This window comes from Suncus etruscus, chromosome 1 (assembly GCF_024139225.1).
Source record: "Suncus etruscus isolate mSunEtr1 chromosome 1, mSunEtr1.pri.cur, whole genome shotgun sequence".
Taxonomy (NCBI): Eukaryota; Metazoa; Chordata; class Mammalia; order Eulipotyphla; family Soricidae; genus Suncus; species Suncus etruscus.
Window position 1 is genome coordinate 23846428 of NC_064848.1, and position 20601 is coordinate 23867028.

The 20601-nt window shown below is 41.8% G+C and overlaps 1 protein-coding gene across 4 annotated transcripts in view; it reads right to left on the reverse strand.

Annotated features, from left to right (window-relative positions):
- Nucleotides 1-20601, reverse strand: part of TDRD7 (tudor domain containing 7) — a 50237-nt gene that overhangs the window by 12019 nt on the left and 17617 nt on the right. For all 4 annotated transcript variants that reach the window (XM_049784134.1, XM_049784136.1, XM_049784135.1 and 1 more), the window contains 7 exons: nt 18727-19313; nt 14641-14827; nt 10915-11026; nt 8328-8530; nt 6095-6229; nt 3794-3880; nt 590-724 (listed from right to left, as the gene is read on the reverse strand). In XM_049784134.1, the coding sequence (XP_049640091.1) occupies nt 590-724; nt 3794-3880; nt 6095-6229; nt 8328-8530; nt 10915-11026; nt 14641-14827; nt 18727-19313 (1446 nt within the window). The remainder of the gene's footprint in view (nt 1-589; nt 725-3793; nt 3881-6094; nt 6230-8327; nt 8531-10914; nt 11027-14640; nt 14828-18726; nt 19314-20601) is intronic.

Below are 20601 nucleotides of genomic sequence, written 5' to 3' on the forward strand. Positions count from 1 at the left end.
ACCCTACTGCTGTGCTATTGCTCTGACTCCATAAAATAGAACTTCTTGATAATACAGCCTAATGACCTCTCACTCTCACATACACACACATATACATGCTACAGGGGTCATCCCAGCAGAGTTTAAGGAGCCCAGGGCCTCTCCCATACTGTTGTTATCATCCTGATGATTTTATTTACCGACTGAGCTATCTGCCTGGTCCTATAACACAATATTTCATCTTTTTCCACACCTGGCAATGCTCAGGGGTTTACTCCTGGCATGTTTAAGGATCACTCTTGATGTGGTACTCAGGGGACCATATAGGATGCTGGGGATTGAGCCAGGGTTGGTTGTCTGCAAGGCAAATGCCCTATCCTCTCTCTCTCCAGCCCAGTATTTTGCCCTTTTGACTACTTTTCTTTTCTAAACCCACCAAATTTTACTTTAAAAAACTAGTCAACAATCATATTTACGGAACCACCAATTTTTTTTTTTTCCAAATCAGGACCTTAGTAATTTTCAAGACCCAAATGGAGAGAGTCTCATAGCATGGTTCCAATCACATCAACCTCCTCCAGTGAATCTCCCAGGCTCACCACACATGTACCTGAGGTGGTATTGCAATAATTTCTTGTAGAAATCGAGGGGGAATTTCTCGGAGCTCAGACACTTTTACAGATGTTATAGTGCCAGAGTCAAGGAACTGAACATCCAGAGCTCGACTGCTGTGAACATTTGTGATCTGCAACAAGACAAATACTAATTAATAACTTTAGACAAGGAGAAAAGACTTCTATGCAATTATATTACCTACTCATTTAAACTTCATGTAAAAAGTAACAAAGACTACTGGTGCTAATTACATTTCTCTTATTTTAAAATGTACTATTTGCCACATCCTCTTTTATGGGGGGTTGGGAGGGGTCATGCCTGGTGGTGGTCAGTAGTTTATTTACTCCTGGCTCTACACTCAGAAATTACTCCTGGTGGGCGTGGGGACTACATAGGATGCTGGAGATAGAACCTGCGTTGGCTGTGGGTAAGACAAGAGTCCTACCCACTATCAATTTGCCACCCCCAAATATTGAGTTAAATTGATTATAATATCTAGTTGCTAATTTTTTTTTTGTTTTTGGGCCACACCCGTTTGATGCTCAGGGGTTACTCCTGGCTATGCTCTCAGAAATCGCTCCTGGCTTGGGGGGACTATATGGAACACCGGGGGATCGAACTGTGGTCCATCCTATGCTAGCGCTTGCAAGGCAGACACCTTACCTCTAGTGCCACCTTCCCGGCCCCAAATTTTGTGTTCTTTTTTTTTTTTTTTCGTTTTTGGTTCACACCTGGCAGCGCTCAGGGGTTATTCCTGGCTCTATGCTCAGAAATCGCTCCTGGCAGGCTCAGGGGACCATATGGATGCCAGGATTTGAACCACTAACCTACTGCATGCAAGGCAAACACCGTACCTCCATGCTATCTCTCTGGCCCCTAGTTGCTAATTCTTTTAATTGATAAGCAGCCCTAAATTCTTCTTACTGGGTATTTGGGCCAAACCTTGCAGTGCTCCGGAGCTAGTTCTGGCCTTATGCTCATGAGTAACCGCTGGCCATGTTTGGATGACCACATATGGTGCTCCAGAGATTAAACTAGGATCAACTATATGCAAAGTAAGTACATCATACTCTGAACTATCATTCCAGCCCATAAGCAATAAATTAACAATTTTTGAGGAAAAATTATTTATTTTATAGATTTTTCTATTATCTACTTTTTGTATCTATTTTTTTTTTTTTTTTTGGTTTTTGGGCCACACCCGGTAACGCTCAGGGGTTACTCCTGGCTATGTGCTCAGAAGTTGCTCCTGGCTTGGGGGACCATATGGGACACCGGGGGATCGAACCGGGGTCCGTCCAAGGCTAGCGCAGGCAAGGCAGGCACCTTACCTTTAGCGCCACCGCCCGGCCCATCTATTTTTAAATTATAACATTTTGTCAGTTTATAGTTTTATCAGAAAAACGATAATTTTTATCATTTATACTTACTAAAATTATTAAAAGTAACTCAGAAATTTAAAGTTAAGGTCAAATAAAGCCCATATCAGTAAGTCAAAAACTGGCAAGTTCCACATTGGGTGAAAGCTATGTTTACTTTTCTACAATAAAATGATTTCTCTCCATGATGACATCAACACAAGGTAATATTTTTAATTTAATTATTATTTTGGGGGGGTTTTGGGTCACACCCAGTGGAGCTCAGGGGATATTCCTGGCTATGCACTCAAAAAATCACTCCTGCCAAGCACGGGACACCATATGGGATGCCGGAATTCGAACCACTGTCATGAATCAGGTGCGTGCAAGGCAAATACCCTACCGTTGTGCTATCTCTCCGGCCTTTTGGATGTGAGGGTGGTCTGGCTGCGACATCTGTCACCCCATTGATCGCCAGGGTTGATTCGGCTGATCTGGCTGGCTAGGCGGGTGTCCTCTTCCTCCCTCACCACTCCATGTGCGTCCCTCCCAAGGCTGCGCGCTTGGTCGAAGAGGATGGCCTTCCCCGAATAGAGACAGACCATTCTTCGGTCGAGGGTATACGAGTAGCTGCGCTCCCCTGCTATAACCTCCAAACAAGCTCTCAATTTTATTTTATTTAGTATTTTCGGTTACACCCAGAAGTGCTCAGGTCTTACTCCTGGCTCTGTACTCAGGGATCACTCCTGGCAGGACTGGGAGGATCATATGTTATACTGAAAATCAAACTTGCAAGGCAACTACCCTACACTCTGTACTATTTCTCTGGCCCATCTGGAAACCCTTCGAAATATTAAAAGTGCCCTGACTAGACCATATAATATCTGCTCCATTTCGGTGGTTATGAACATGAACCACTCACTATCTGTCACTTTAGGAACCATGGTTTCTTCCATAGGGTGTCAATGTGGAGGTCAGACCAGATCAAAAGTAAAGCCTCTTCCCACTGCCCCTGAAAATGTTTTATTAATAGCATTACTTCATCAATACTATAAGGCACACATAAAAAGAATACTAGGGGCAGATAACCACTCAAACGGGGTCAATATTATATTTGCTTTCAATGTTGTATGATATAATGGTGTATAAATGTGCCAATATTATCACTACTCTGTGATTATAAATATTAGATAGGCTGCAACTCCCCCCACCCTTGGTCAAACCCAGGTCTCAAACATATAGTATAACTATATTAAAACACTGGACCAGTTATACACTAATAAACAGTAAAATATTTATTTTACATTTCACTACTTTATTTTCACTATTTGTTTTCACTATGGCTCTTTATATACTCATTTCAACATTTATGTTATTTGCCATATTAAGACATTTAAATAATAAGAGTGTATATATACAAATGCAATATATATAATATATACAAGTGTATATATACAAATATATACTATATATACAAATGTATATATACAAATATATATGTAATATACTATATATACAAATATATACAATATACATACAAATGAATAAATACAAATGAATCTAAGTGGGAATGAGTAAGGGTCAGAAAGAAAATCCTCCATTAAAAAAAAAAAACAACAAAAAAAGAAAATCCTCCATTCAGGCAGAAGTTCCCCAAGAAGTGGGAGAGGAATTGGATAAATCAAGTATCCAAAAGCAAGGTGCAGGTAGGGAATGCAAAAGGTCATGTTTCATTTCTCAACTCGTGAGAAATTGATAGATATGTCTTCCATTATTTTTAAAACCCCTATAATGTATGATATAACCCCTAAGTTAAAAAAAAGGCAAGTGGCTAACTTTACCTCTACTCGCAACCATTTTCCTTTGCAGTGGAAGAGGCAGATCTTCCCACAAAAGGGAATTGCAATGAAGTACTCGGAGGTCATGTGCTGTAAGACAGAAAGGCATCATTCGCTGCATAGCACATATTGCTTCAGGGCAAGGAAACCATTATTAGGGAGGAGAAAGCTAGCTGCTACTCACCCCCAGCACAGAACCAGACTTCACAAGAGAGAGCTGGGCAGCATAAGGGGCAATGGAATTACTGCCTGGTTCATCATAAAACTGCTGTTGGCAGTGATCTACTTTTTTCCTTTGGGTCTGGCTTGTAAATTGGCATAATTAAAATGTCTAACAAGGTTTGTGTAGAGAGGCCTCATGATTCACCCAGGCTCCGACACCATCAGTTCAACATGGAAGAGGAGGATAAAAGAGGACAGACAAAGCAGCTGAGATTAAAGTGCATCTACCTGCCCATCACAGCCCCTCTTCATCTCTGAATGCTGAGAGCAAGAGGAAGACTTTCTTTCCACAAACACAGAAGAGGTATTAACAGAGAGATAACTCTCAGTGCCAGCGGGAGTGGTAGGACTTTTTGATCTATTATAAGCTCAAAATTGGGGATCTGCCAGAGTAACTTCTTTTTTAAAACAATGTGTATGTTATTCATTTAATCACTTTTACTTCTTTTTGTGTTGCTGGGGATCTAACCCAGGGCCTCACACATGCAAAGTAAGGGCTCTACTACCAAGTTCCATAGCCTTTCTCTTCCAGGATGGATGAATCTGCTCTTCCCAAAGACAAAGGTCTCCACTTGGGTTACCAGAGCTCTAGGAACCATCAAGAGAGCTATTCACTACCCATAGGGTATCAGCACAGAAATGAAAAAGGTGTTGCCCAGGTTAGGTTTTTATGGGCATACCACACAAATACCATGAGGTGGTCAGTACTGGGTAGATGAGAGAAAGGGGTCTGCACTGAAGCAGGGTTAGTCATTTGGAAAGCACAGTATATTTTAGATCACAACGACACTGTCCAAAATAACCTTAAGACAAAAATATCTCCAGGCCCTGAGTCAAAGAATGCTGGAGGTGGGAACCCCCGAGTCAAGGGTAGAGGTATATGGGTGCTGGGGAGGCAATATGAAGGTTGGCACATTGTATGCATGAAATTATTGACAGTACTGTAAATAACTGACATTGAAAAAAAAACAGAATACTAGAATTAAAGACTGGAGTGTTTATGGCCACACATAAACTGTGGGCCCACTTCTGGAGAGGTGGTATATTCTCAGGAATCATAAAGATCTTGGAGAAATGAGTCTGGAAAAAATAAAAGCATAATTCAGGGCACTTTTCCTTTCCCCTTTAGTTTACTGTTGCCTGAGATTGAGCTGCTAGCTGGCTGTAGTTCAGATTCTGCTGCACATGAATTTTCTCCCTATGTGTCCTAAAAGCAAATCAATCAGCCGGGCATTGGTTATGCACTGGCACCCCACTTGGTAATCTGGTGCCCAGTCCTTCCACCAACCCCACGGACACACACCACTATTTACTTCATTTTAGAATATAGTGGAAATCACTATATTGGGGAAGATGGCGTGCTCTAAAGCATTTCAAAAAGTCTAAAGGCCGTCCTGGCAAAACTGGTCCTGATTCTACAGGCCAGGGACCATTAGAGGAATACCCAGTCCACAGGGGACTCTAAAGTGCTAGGACCTTTTACTCCAGCCCTTTGAGCTACCACCCTAATTCCCAGAATTCACCCCCCACCAACCAATTCCATTGAGGTCCTGTGATGTATGATACTGTTAAAGAGTTTCACGCATCCATTATTCCACCACCACCACCACCACCACCAAAGTGCCCACTTTTCTCCAACAATGTTGTTCCCCAAACCTCTTTTCACCCTCCTTTATCCCAGAAACTACTATTAACAGTAACAACTTATTAATTCTTTTTTTTTTTTTTTTGGCTTTTGGGCCACACCTGGTGATGCTCAAGGGGTACTCCTGGCTATGTGCTCAGAAGTCGCTCCTGTCTTGGGTGACCATATGGGACGCCGGGGGATCAAACTGCGGTCCGTCCTAGGCTAGCGCAGGGAAGGCACGCACTTTACCTCTAGTGCCACCGCGCCAGCCTCCATCTTTTTAATTTTTTATTCATTTTTAATTGCTTTTAATCGTGTTATGTTTATAATCCTGGACTTCTACTCTTTAGTCTAGAAATTCAGCCTCAACCTACTTAACTGTTACTCAAATTCACATGACAACCCTTGATTATAACTTTAAGAGTAACTTCTGCAGGGCTGGCACTCTGCCTTACCTTGCAGTAGAAGTAGTCCTCTATTTTATGCAGGAGGTCATTGAGCTTGTTCAGACCCTTGCATGGCACCTGACAGTAGAGCGTGCCATCAGAGCAAATGTTTGTCACTCTGACATTTGTGTACATGGCATCGATCTGGAATATATACAAACACATCAAGGATGCTGGAGAAGAGAACCCACCTCTTACTTCTCAGACAGCCCCTCTCAAACTTATTAGCTATGGCAAGAGAGATAGGACATGGGATAAGGCTATTTATGTTTTTTTTTTGGGGGGCCTCACCTGCTAGGGGTTACTCCTGGCTCTGCACTAAAAAAATCACTCCTGGCAGGCTGAAGAGCCCCTATAGGCTGCCAGGGATAGAACCTGGGTTGGCTGAATGCAGGGCAAACACCCTATTCTGTGCTATCGCTTAGGCCCTGGGGGAGGGGAATAAGGCTATTTTTCACATGGCCATCCTGGTTTCAGTCTCTGGTACCGTAAAGGGCCATCCCTCTCACTTTCGAACCATGCCAGGAGTGACCCAAGCACAGAGCCAAGAGTGCTGACTGGAAGCCCTGAGAACAGCTGGGTGTGATTCAAAACCCAAACAGAAACAAATACACCAAATAAAATAAATCTCATGAAAAACCTCTGTATGTTATAATCTAAGCAAGTGGAAGAAACTAGGCAAGATAGAATGAATTCAAAACTTAAGGGTAAAAAATAAATTTTCTTTCCATAAGGAATTGCAGATATATTTTATGTCAAGTACAAATCCTGCATACATTATTTTATCACCACATGCCATTGTCTGAAAGGCTATCTATAATTTTCCTCCCCAATAATCTAGAAAATAATTGATTACATAAAACATTTTTGTAACATCAACAGAAAATAAATGACAAAGATCTTACAGCCTATTTCCTGTGTTCACAATCACATAAAGTTTAAGCAAAAATTTTTCATAGTAGGGTCTGGAGAGGTAGTACAGTGAATAAGGGCACTTGCTTTACTTGGTCAACCTGGGTTCAGTCCCTGAATTCCTGAATGCAGAGCTAGTAATAATCCCTGAGCACTGCTGGGTATGGATTCGAAACCAGAAACATAAAAAAAAAATTCAAACCAAACCCATTAATGGTAAAGGTTTAATTGCAGCCAATCTTGGTCAAATCACACACACAAAAGGCAACTGCTATTCTAATTATTACAATTTTTTTGTGCCACACCCGGCGGTGCTCAGGGGTTACTCTAGACTTTGCATTCAAAATCGCTCCTGGCAGGCTCAAGGGATACTGGGGATTGAACCTGGGTTGATCCTGGGTTGGCTGCTTACAAGGCAAATGCCCTACCTACCACTGTGCTATTGCTCCGGCCCCTATAACATTTTTTCTAAATGTTGCTACTGAAGCCCTAAAAATGATTATCTTGGGTTGGAGATACAGTATCAGTGGGTATTTGACTTGCATGCAACTGACCTGAATTCTATCTCTACTACCCCATATGGTTCCTGTAGTAAGGCCAGAAGTGATCCCTGACCTCAAAGTCAGGAGTAAACCCAAAGTAACACTGGGTGTAATCTCAAATCCAATAAAATAAAGTAAGATAAAATATAAATAAATAAATAAATAACATCATCCTAACATCTCATTCCATTCTTTAGAGTGGCCTTTCTACAGGCAGGAAGGGAATTTATATTCATTATAGCTAAAAGATACTAAAGACAATAAATTTTTTTTGGGTCACATCCGGCAGTGCTCAGGGGTTACTCCTGACTCCACTCTCAGAAATTGCTCCTGGCAGGCTCAGGGGACCATATGGGATGCCTGGATTCGAACCAATGACCTGCATGGAAGGTAAATGCCTTACCTCCATGCTATCTCTCTGGCCTGAAAAGACAATAATTTAATGAACACTTTTATTAATCTTATTTTTCCTTTTATCATATCACTTTGTACAAGGTCTCTGAGCTTGCTAACTTCCTTTTAGGAAACTTGCAGTACAGAGTATATCAGAGCAAAAGTATCTACTCTCAATAAACATACACTCACTAAAGGAATTGGACAATGAAACAAGAATTTAGTCCTTATTCACAACCACCTGTATTTTGGCTTTTCCCCTTTGTCTGGATGCCCTCTTCCCCCCACCCCTTCCTGATACCCATGCTATCTATTGTTTATTAGCCTAGAACTTGTGGTTCTTCTCCAGTGACTTTCTTTCCTGTGCTATGTGGAACAAACAACAAGAGTCATACCTGAAGATGAACTTCCAGTGACTTGTCACATAAAGCCTTTAGACAGGTGGCATTGACATTGATATCATCTTCACCGGAGGTATCATACAGAACCACAAGTGGGACATCAGCCTTTTCAAGTATTTCCACAGCAAAGATCTTCCCACAAGTAAAAGATTCAACCACTTTCACTAATTCAGGGTCATTACTTAGAACTTCCAACCCTAAAAAACATTTAATGTTTTAATTTTTTCTTAATTAGAAAAATATTTTAAGATAAAATGAGTACCTATGTTATCCACTTGTGAATTATGCATAGTCCACAAAATCTCTTAAAATTTTCATTAAAGAGGCTGGAGTGGTGGTGCGAGGGGTAAGGCGTCTGCCTTGCCCGCACTAGCCTAGGACGAAAGGAGGTTCGATCCCCTGGTGTCCCATATGGTCCCCCAAGCCAGGAGCAATTTCTGAGCACATAGCCAGGAGTAACCCCTCTAAGCATAACCGGGTGTGACCCCCCCAAAAAAACAATAAAAATTATTTTTCATTACGAATTTTACAATTTTTATATTACCTGTCTACCTGCACTTGGATTTCAAATATATAACACAAGTGCTCTTTTGAATGACTACACCAATGTAACCATAAAACAAGACATTGATGGTTCAATCTGGATTTTTATAATCAGCCTTTATTTTATTTACAAAATACATACACAATCAATACTAATGCATATAAAAAAACTACCAGCCAAGTAATATTCTTCCTCAAATATACCTATAATTTTCCTTTTTTTTTTTTTGTTTTTGGGCCACACTCAGTGGTGCTCAAGGGTTACTCCTGGCTGTCTGCTCAGAAATAGCTCCTGACAGGCACGGGGGACCATATGGGACACTGGGATTCGAACTAACCACCTTTGGTCTTGGATTGGCTGCTTGCAAGGCAAACACCGCTGTGCTATCTCTCCGGGCCCAATTTTCCATTTTCTAATTAAGTATATTTTCCTTAAAAATCAACACATTTATTAGATATATTAGCAATCATTCTTAATTTTTTTATTTTCTGAGTTTTTTTGAGCCATACCCAGAGGTACTCAGGGCTTTTTCCTAGCTCTGTGCTTAGGGATCACTCCTGATGGTAATGGGGATCCAATCTGGGTCAGCTATGCACAAGGAAAGCACTGAACCCACTATCTCTGGACCTTTTTCTTTCTTACAAATACACCATGGTCAGAACTCTATCGAAGAATAATCAGTGTTTAGCACGAGTGTTATGTAAATTTTACTAAAGTCTAACTTTTTTAAACTTGTGATTCCATGTTTTACATATATGACAACTTTAATTTTTATTAAGCTCCTTAAAAATTAGCTCATTATATCCCTAGTGGTATTACCCTAACTCCATCAACTGAAGCTTAACTGCTTGTGAGCTTCTGTTCACTCATTCCTGCTGTTCTACAATCACAGAACTGCACTTTGGATGCAACCTTCCCATTTATCATCCTAAATTTTGTTCTACGGTCTTTAATATTCTTTTTAAAAATGAACTGTGACTGGTTTATAGATGACTTTTAAAATTACTTGTAACAGGGCCAGAGTGCTAGTACAATAAGTAGGGCATTTGTTTGCTGCTGACGAGTGTTTGATCCCTTGCAACCCATATAGAATCATATCAAGTTCACTACGAGTGAACCTTGAGTGGAGAATCAGGAATAAGGCCTGAGCACTGCTGGGAATGGCCACCTCCCCCAAATAATTAAAAGATAAATAAAATAACTTTGACTTATCCCACAAATAAAGACATAGGAGCTCATCAATGCCAGGAAAGTTTCCTCCCAGACTTTATTTTTCAGGTAGGCTCTCAGGCCTAAAGTATGATTCAATGGCTGCCTGCATCACAGACATGGTTATAGGGCCTGCCATGCTTTCAGCCTGTCCTTACAAGTGTCATTAGTGTCATCTTCACACACGCACATTTCTCATAGAAGGAAAGAAAAAAACGCTAAACAGTAGTATGCTTACTAGGGGGCAAGACATCGCATATGACCTATAGCTAAATTTACACTGAGTTGTGCAAGGCTGTGTGACTTATAAAGCAGCACCCTGGAGTCCCATCTCCATAGGGAAGCAGCTGAGCATTATGTCACAACATGCCTGACAAGATGCCAACCAATCATGTCCCACGATACAGAGCTTCTGGCAGCTGTTACCAGGGTAGTCAGCACAACACATTCCTCAAATATAGACAATTGGCATTTTTATGAAAGAATGGATTCTACTGGATGTGTACACAGAACAAATGTAGACTGCATTTCAACAACAACCTCATCTTCTAAAGACCTCCTCAGCATGACATGATTTACCCTTCTAGGAAATGACACTGGTGACACCTGAGAGACTTTCCATTTTAGAATTTAAATGCCCAGAATAAGTACCTCACTGGTGTACTAGAGTGGACAGAGCCTTGATTGAAAAGTACCCCTTACAATTTGCCTTGTACACAGCTCACCTGATTCCATCCTGGCATCCCTTATGGTCTCCCGATCCCTGCCAGGAGTTATCCCTAAGTGCAGAACCAGCTCAAAACAAACCAACAAAAAAGTGCCCCTTACCTGCCAGTTTGCATTTTGTAGCTTGGAATGAAAGTGAACAGAACTTTGGGCTCAACTTGTATGCTTTGCTCTTTTCGACATTCTCAGTGAAACCATAGTCCACATAGCATACCTGGAGATAAAAGCATAAAACCAACCGTGCTTAGGTGCAGGTAAATGCACATTTAGTCTTTTCTTAAAAAAGTTGCTTGCCGCATTTGACAGGCTCTATTTTACTCCACAATCAGCATGTAAAGAGGTGCCATACTGCCAGGAATGAAACAGAGGTGCCGCCCCTGCCAGTATGGAGAAGAGTCAGTACTGGAATCGGAGGACAGACTTCCCAACCTCCAGGCCCCATTACTCCATGGCACCCCTCTGCAAGTGGGCAGAGAAGAACACATAGAATGGTTTTTTGTTTTTTGTTTTTGTTTTTTTTGTGGTTTTTGGGTCACACCCGGCAGTGCTCAGGGGTTATTTCTGGCTCCAGGCTCAGAAATTGCTCCTGGCAGGTACAGGGGACCATATGGGGTGCCGGGATTCGAACCGATGACCTCCTGCATGAAAGGCAAACGCCTTACCTCCATGCTATCTCTCCGGCCCCACATAGAATGGTCTTATATCTCCCAGCTGCTAGCTCTTCAGCAGCATGTGCATGCGACCTCAGTGAAACAGGGGTGTTGTGTACAGCTCCTGACTAGTTTCAAGCTGACACTGGCTGATGAGCTGTACACTGAGGTGGCCCCAGTCCTGGTTTCTAGGCATCCACTCATGTCCAGTAGATTTTGGTGTCCCAGAGCAATGCTGGTCTGACTTGCTCTGGTCCTTTTACTTTCTGCAGAGGAGTCCACCAGCCACTGTGTAGTAGTACCAGGTCATTGTACTCAACACACAAAGCACCTCACCAGCAGGCCTCCACAGGGAAGAGAGAAATCTCACTCACCATCTCTTCCCCTGACCAGTGGGAAACTGTTGTGAAGACCCCTTCATGTCCCTTATTAGAAAGGATTATCTCTGGGTCCCTAATCTGACTCACTGGCCCCTGTACCTAGATCTCATGGTTTGCCCTGCATCAGGCTGACTGCTTTTTTGGCACATGAACCTATTCCCCCAGTCCAACTTAGCTCTTCTTCTCTCCCTGAGACCCTGAGGTCTCAGAACTCATGAGTTTTTGCTTCCTTTATCTGCTCTTTTCACTTATGATTTGGATTCTTCATTTTCCAGATCTCAAGTCGAGAGAAAATGGTCTGACTACATCATATGAGAAACCCTGTACCCTGGGAAATTTAGAATGTATTCTTGGCACCATCATATCCCAATACATATCCCAAATCTTCAGAGGGTGCCTCTTTTTTTTTTGTTTTGTTTTTTTGTTTTGAGTCACATTACATTTTTGTTTGGCAGCTGTCACTCACACTTGCCCATGGATGGTCCACCTGAGCCTCACTATACCGACCCCAAGTCCTTTTCTCAAGGAGGTCTCTGAATAAGTATTTTCTTTACCAGAGGTCCTAGAACCATCAGAGCAAGTTCAGTGCTGTTCTATTCCCAATTCTCCGGCACCATCAAGTGGCCAAAACACTCAGCACCACTGGAGAAATAACAGGTCCCCCCATGCTCTCAATGATTTCTCATTGAAATCTCATGATTTCCCAAACTCAACAAAGACCTGTCAAGTGGAAAGTATGGAGTGAGCCCATGCTCTATCAGGCCTAACACAGATCAAGAGACAAAAGAATTGCTAAGAAGCAGGGGTTTCTCCAAAGAAAAGAAGAAAACTAGTTTTACTTCATGGGCATGAGGGAAACAAGATCAGGTCAGAACTGCCATAATCACAACATTCTGCAGAGGACTAGGATGCTTACAGAGAACAACCTGCAAAAAAACCGAGAGAGTGGAGTGGAAAAGCTAAGCACTGAGTGATATTGTTCACTTAATTGGTCACTAAATCTCCCCTTCCAAAATATATAGTCAACAACAACAATAAAAGGGGCTGAAATGATAGTATAGAGGGTAGGATGTTTGCCATACATGCAGCTGACCCAGGTTCAATCCTCAGAATTCATATGGTCCCCTGAGCACCACCAGGAGTGATTCCTGAGTGCAGAGTCAGCAGTAAGCACCAAGAATGGCTGAGTTTGGTCAAAATAAATAAATAAATAAAGCCCCCAGCCAGGCAGCTCTTTGTCCCTTCACCTCTGCCCCAAAATACAGCAGAACAGAGGGTATTTACCCTTGGCAGTGGCCAGAAACTGCCAAGGGAAAACTGAAGGGACAGGGAATCTCTGGGGTACAGTTCTAGAGAGGGTCAGGGATAGGTTACAGAATAGCAAGCACCAGCAAGGGGACACAGAGGACAAGATCCCACTGCAGTTTCTAGAAAAGTAGGTATACTCTCTACAGAGAATGGTTTGGAGATAAGACCAGGCTACTACTATGCACTGGAGATGAGCAGACAGCAAGGAATAGAATTTAAGACATCACACTCTGAACTGGGCATCAAGGAACAGGACGAATGTTATAGTACCTGGGTAAAAAAGGAGAAGTCTGATATGGGATGGAGAACTCATCTGCTGTACAATAAAATTCTAACTTCTTCTGTTTCTGAGTTTTGGATGCACTTCATTCAATTCTCCAGAACCCATGAGCTCAAAACAAACCCATGTTTGTGATAACAAAACAACTCACATGCCTTTATCTCCTCCCGACAGCATGAGGGACAGGGGATACATGGACTGATTATGTGTACACAGTGATACAAAGGGAGCTGATAGTGGTATGTGGAATCAGTTCTTCAATAATGTGAGAGGATGCAGAAACCAAAGTGTGTATCTTTCTTGTAGAATCTAGACAAACTTAGTCATGCCTTGAGGACGAGAGGATGTAGTTCACAATTTCAGTGTTTTAAGTAAACAGCAACAATGATCAAGTTTAGAATTGGGGTTTTGTGGATGGAAGCTTCTGGCATTTCTAAGAGGACCAAAATGATAGCACTTGGACAATCGAGAGCTTACAGCAAATTCTGTTCTGGTCTGGCTGCAGAAGAGGCTTCATCTCCTCAGATCTGTGTTTGAACCATGACAAGAAGTTCACAAAGTCAGAAGTCACTGTATTTCCCTAACAACGTATATAATAGGGTTTTCCTAATTACATCATAGGTAATGAATAGGCCACAGAAGTTTTGTTGTTGTTGTCTTTTGTTTTAACGAAAACTTGGAGATAATATAACTCCACAGACATTAAAGCATAATAAGGGGCTGGAGTGACAGTTAGTGGGTAGGGCACTTGCCTTGCATGTAGCTCACTGAGGGTTAATCCCAGGTACCCTATATGGTCTCCTAAGCCTGTCAGGAGTGATTCTTGAGTGCAGAGCCAGGAATAAGCCCTAAGCACTGTCAGTTGTGGCCAAAAACAAAACAAAACAAACAAAAAAAAGCATAATATGGACAAGTTTAAGATCACACCTTTCTGTCCAGGGAGAAAGCTCCTGAGCTAAAGCATGTGCTTTCATGTGGGAGGCCTAGATTCTGTCCCCAGCATTGCAAAGTCCCTTGAGCATTGCCACAGGCAATCACAGAGAATTAGCTACTACTGAGTGTGGTCCCAAAATAAAGGAAAATATTTTTAAGGTATTTCCAGCTTTTTTGAGTAAAGTAAGTTAGGAAGGATACCATCTTAAAGGCCCATTTATATTTGAGTAATAATGAAACTTTGTAATGTGAGGACAAAGTACAACAAAGCACTTGCCTTTATTTTATTATCTTCTGTTGAGATGACCTGTGCCCGTAACCAAGCATCATCTTCAGCATTTACGGCCAGCAACTGCCCAACATGCACAGTCTGGACTGGAGTGATAACTGGATTCTTACTGTAATATTCCTTCATCTCATCTTCCATCAATTCCTGTGCAGCAGAATAGTCTTTGCCAACATACCTGCATTAAAGGAAGAACACACAAATGAATCAACTCAAAAGAAGGAAAAACAATGGGGCTGAAGAGATAGCATGAAGGTATGGCATCTGCCTTGCATGCAGAAGGACGGTGGTTCAAATCCCCAGCATCCCATATGGTCCCCTGAGCCTGCCAGAAGCGATTTCTGAGCATAGAGCCAGGAGTAACCCCTGAGCACTGCTGGTTGTGACTCAAAAACAAAAACAAAAACAAAGAAAAGAAGGAAAAACAAGAGGACTTCAATAGCATGACCCTGTCTTTTCTACTGCCGTATTTTGGTTTAACCCAGAGATTTGCTTTATACCAGAAAGGAAAACATATATTAAACAAACATTATCCTCTTGGTAAAAAAAATAAAATACTGGTAAAATTGTAGGGGCCAGAGTGATAACACAGTAGTAAGACTTGCACATAGCCAACACAGGATGAACACCGGTTCGAATTCCGGCATCCCATTTGGTTCCCTGAGCCTGCCAGGAGCAACTTCTGAGTGCAGAGCCAGGAGTAACCCCTGAGGGCCACTGAGTGTGACCCCCAAACCAAAAATAAATAAATAAAAATAAAATTGTAACATTGTGATCAACACATGACAGAAGAGGTCCCACACGAAAGAGAGCTGGTGGAGGTGAGAGTCGACTGGAGGGATGCTTAGTGAAGATTAATAGAGTCAAAAAAAGGAAGAACAGAAGATGGAGAACTGAGAGAGTGACAGGGGCTGGCTAAGGAAGGATTGACTTCACATTCTGCGTAATGTTGCTGGAGATCATCCTAAGCTTTTAAGAAGAGCATCTAGTTGAAAGTTTTGCCCAACGAGGCTACAACTCTGAAAATCTGGAAACTTTTATTAAGGAAAACAAAGTCTTAAACATTCAATCCAACCTCACCATGCGACAACCTTCTCCCCAATTTATATTCTGAACAACCTAGATGAAAATGTTGAATTCTGATGCTATTAAAACAGATGATGGCTTCTATCTAAATGCCTAAAAACTGTATACTGAGTGCTCTTTCAGGATGCATTCCTATATCTTTCTATAACTTTCTACAACTGAAACGGCACTCACACTGGTCCATGTTATCAAAACTTAAATGTTTTTCTTTTCCCAAGTGAACAAGTTTTCCTGCAGGAATATAAAATTGAGTTTGGTTCTTGGGATAGGGTCAGTGATGCAGCTTTAATCAAAAAGCTGTGCTGTAGCAGCACCAGAGCCAGCTGGCCAGGGAGAAGGGAACACTGGAACTGGAACTTTGATCTCTGTAGCCTATTTTTTTTGGGGGGGGGGTGAGGGGCTGAGGCAGTGTGTGTGTTAGATTCCTATGCAGCTTTAAAGGTCTAAGCACCATGTGTGTGTATGTGTGTGTGTATGTGTGTTAAGAGTCCTATGCAACTTCAGAGGTCTAAGAAACCTGGAGGAAATAAACAGACCCTCACACTGCCAGCCTCAAGTCTTGGAAATGAGCCAGATTCTTGCCAGCAGCATGAGAAACTGGCCAATCCAACACTGGAATTCTGCTCTGACAATGTCAATGATGCCTGCTGGTAGCAGGCAGGAATGGAATCTGCTCCAGAGGCAGTCGGAGAGGTTCTTTACAGGATCAAATCACAAACATTAGCAGTGTACTCTTCAATGCTCTTTCTTTTATTCAGTGCTTGAGAGATTTTTTTTCTTTTGTGCTATTAGTGACCACCAGCAGAAGATACCACAGTCAACCTATTCATCACTCTAGGTGAAAAAAACTCTATGTTCAAGAAGTCTTGAACATAATGGGGGAAAATGCCTCTTTTAAGGTAATGACCAGTTCTTTTTGTTTGGTTGGTTTTGGGCCACACCCTGCCTTGCTCAGGGGTTATCTGGGCTCTGCACTCAGGAATCACTCCTGGTGATGTTGCAGGGAGGGGTGGAAATATGGGATGCTGGAGACTGAACCCTGATTGCATGCAAGGTAAGCACCTTACCTGCAATACTATTACTCTGGCCCAATACTACTTTAAAAACAAAATTATATGCCTAGTATCATTTGCTCCAGGAACAGCTAAAATGCCTTTGTCATTCTGGATCATTCGAGTGTACAGAGCTTTGCAAAATTACACACTGCCTGCAGTGTGGCTGCATTCTTTACTCTGAGGTCTAGGGCATCTGTAACTCTGACTATTCATCTTCAGGGGCCTTCTGGTGTTGCTGGTTCAGCTCTAGGGGTTTAAGTGGCAAAGGCCTGGGCTGAGCCCAGCACCTGAAGCCTCTCTCAGAGACAGCTTCAGCTCTTGCAGCTATAGACTTGGAAGGGGTGGGGGAAAGCTGCTGTGGTTGGTAAAATAGTGGGTCCCCCTTTTCTTGAGCAGTCTATTGAAATCTTCCAACCAAACTACATCTTACAGTGAAAGTGTTACAGTTTCATCATCTCCATATGAAATAAGACTTTCCTATAATTCTTCTAGTTAGAACATACCAGGAAACTAGATCTGTTTTGTGAGGGCGAAGAAGAAAGGGAGGGAAGTATAGATAGATTGAGGGGGGAGAAGAAAGGAAAGAGGTAAGGGGGTGGGTGAGTGAGTGACAGAGTGAGAGAGAGAGAGAGAGAGAGAGAGAGAGAGAGAGAGAGAGAGAGAGAGAGAGAGAGAGAGAGAGAAGAGAGTAGAAGAGAGTGTCAGTCCTTTTTTTGGTCCTTTCCTAGCTTAGCTGATTCTCTGGATGAGCAAGAGCCCAGTGCCCAGGCAACCCTTGGGCACAGAATGGTCTGGATACTGTTCTCTGCTAGTCTTTTCGTCAGTCTGACCACAACCGTGCCCAGAGATGCGGCTCCTGGAGCCAGTGACATCACTTCCCATTCATGACAGTTGATTAGTATTTTCTATGTGACCTGTATTTTCTTCCTCAAGTCCATGTTTAGTTTCTTGGCTAGAGCTGCAAGGTTAACTTCCCAGCCCTCGAGTGAAGTTAACCAAAGGAGAGAGAGGGACAGGGGTCTCAAATTCAATTTACCTGGGGGCTGCAGGAGGCAAAGTCGGGGTGATCCTTGAGTGCAAAGTCAGTAGTAAGCCTTGAACTTTGGGGGGCGTGACCCAAACAACTAAAACAAAACAAAACAAAAAAAGATTCCTCTAGGGAGGACCGCCAAAAGCCCGCAGGCCGCAAGTTTGAGACCCCTGGATAGCCTCTCAGATGTGGGATATAAAGAAACAGAGTAGATATAATAAATACCAAAAGGTAACAGAAACTGAAAACTGGTCTCGAGTAGGAAGATTATCATGGCATGTGGAGAAGGTGGAGGAGATGGGAAGGGGGAACTGGAACAGTTTTGAAGGAAGTGGACACTGGTGGAAATGTGGTGCTGGAATGTTCCGTACAAAAACTTCCCATCATTAACAGTACTAACATTAACAGTACATCACAGTGCCTAGAATAAAATGAAATTAAAAAGAAAATAATTCCCAGTTCTTTTTTACCAGTGAGTGGCTCCTTCTCACTAAAAATGAAGCTACCTTGTTCCAGTGGGCTAACTTTAAACTATAGATTAGGCATTGCTTTCAACAGAAATTTTTTTCAATGATATTAATTCAAATGATATTAGTGTTTCCATTTTTAAAACTTGTAGGAACCTTCTCTCTTGACATTTAAGAAATTCAAAATCTACTTCACTGTAACTCTTTATAGATAGCTCTAGGAATGTTCTAGGAATGTTCCTTTTCCTTAGCCCTAAGCATCCAACTAAAAAATAACTTAAAAAAAAAATCACAGGATTGTAAGAAATTAGAAGATAGGGGCTGGAGGAATACAGTCAGCAACAGAGCACTTGTCTTTGAGCATGTGAATTCTAACCTGTCTGTCACCACAAAAATGGAAGAAAAAAAAGGAAAAAAAAAAAAAGAAAAAAAAACTTACCTGATAACCACTTCATTTGTGTTGCTCAGTTCAACCACCAATATGGATGGAGAAGACTCAGTGGGAATGGTTAATGGAGGAACTGTTGTACTATCAAAATAGCTATCAGAATCATCTATATTATTTTCTTGTATTTGCATATATTCTTGCTCAATCATATACTTGATATCACAATTGTCTTGTTCTTGCCCTGTATCCTTCAAGATTTTGTCAGTAGACTGTGGAAGTTTAGCATAGAGGATGGCTTTCTGGGGATTTCCAGAAATGTAGTCTATGGTGCAAACATCAGAAAGCGAGGCAAGATTTTGCAGGGCATCCTTAGGGATCCTCACTTCGTACATGTCCTCAAATGCTTTGGGGAGTGCACTGGCCCAAAGACCACTTGAGTATTTCACCAGCAGCTCTGCAACTTTCTCTTTAAAGTCTTCTGGCATAACTGTTGGGCAGCTTTTTGATGGTGGTGTTTGTTTTGGAGAAGCTAGTGGGGATGGAGGCACTTTTTCAGTTTCCTGGTCACTTCTCAAAAGCTGCTTTCTCTGAGCTGGATACAGAAGTAAGTCCTGACCTCCACTGCAAGGTTTTTCCACCTAAAATTTGTCAATAAAGCAAATGATGGTTATTTCCATGGCTATATACAATCTGAAAACACTGAATGCATTTTAAAATTGATAGTAATACTTTAAAAATATTAATACCAGAATATACATTTTATTTTTTCAGCTACCTAGACTTGAATGCAATGTCTTCATCTGCAAAAACAAACAACATCTTAAGTCACAACTCAGAAGGCATCCTTTGTGAGGCATCCGGCCTGCGACAACTCACGATACTTGAGGAGTGCCTTGTCCCTGTAAGCCACACAGTTAATCCTGAGCTCAATCCAAAGCAAGAGTTTACAAAACACAAGATGAGCTGGAATAAGCTGTGAACATGTCTCTGGACATCTAGTAATAAACCAATGAAAAAATAACTTAGGAACCTGCTCTCAGAAAATTGAAGTGTCCTAAGAAAATCCATGTTATTATAGACACTCCAAAGCTAAGTTTTACAAGGACTGCAGCAGAAAATTATCTGAAAGTTCTGCCTCTTTAATGAACCACAATTAAAAATGTCTGACTAGTTTGCCTGGAGCCTAGAGTTGGTCTTATGCCAGGAAACTTCAGGGGTAGTGGTCTACTTGTATTTAGACCAAGGCTATTCCTTTCTATGACCCCCATATTTTGGTGGGCCTATGCAAACAATATTTGCCACTCTAACACCGTTTTTACTGTGTCCTTTTGACTAACCCTTAAAAAAAACCTCTTAAACTTTTGATGTTAACTTAAACTAATATGTATGTGCATGAATATATAAAAATACTATGCCTTCAAAGTTAAGGAGTCACATAAATCTCATGGCTTTAGGTGCTTTGTGTACTGCTAAGAAATGTTATAATGTCCTACAATCTGGGGACTTGTGGACAAATTGTACATGGGTTCTGCCTTATTTTTCTTAAGGAGTTTTTGACTGTAAGTTCAATATTTAGGCGTCAGCAAGGGGATTTCTTCTGAGAACTCTGTTTATGGGCGATTGTTCTTTTACTGTAACTTTACCTTGTCCTCTTTGCATCATTGTTCTCATAATTAAAATAAAAAATTAAAATAAATAAATAGTAAAAAATTTAAAAAAAATGTCTGACAAGAATGTGTCATTCCTAGTCTGGCACGGTGAAGAGACATGAGAGGTGCAGAATAAGTGGAAGGCCCCCCGGCGCCCCTCCGTCCCCGTGAGGGGTCAGGGCAGTGTCTGCCAGCCTGTGGGCCGCTGGTGAAATACCACTACTCTGTTTTTTCACTGACCCGGTGAGGTGGGGGGGCGGGGCAAGCCCCAAGGGGC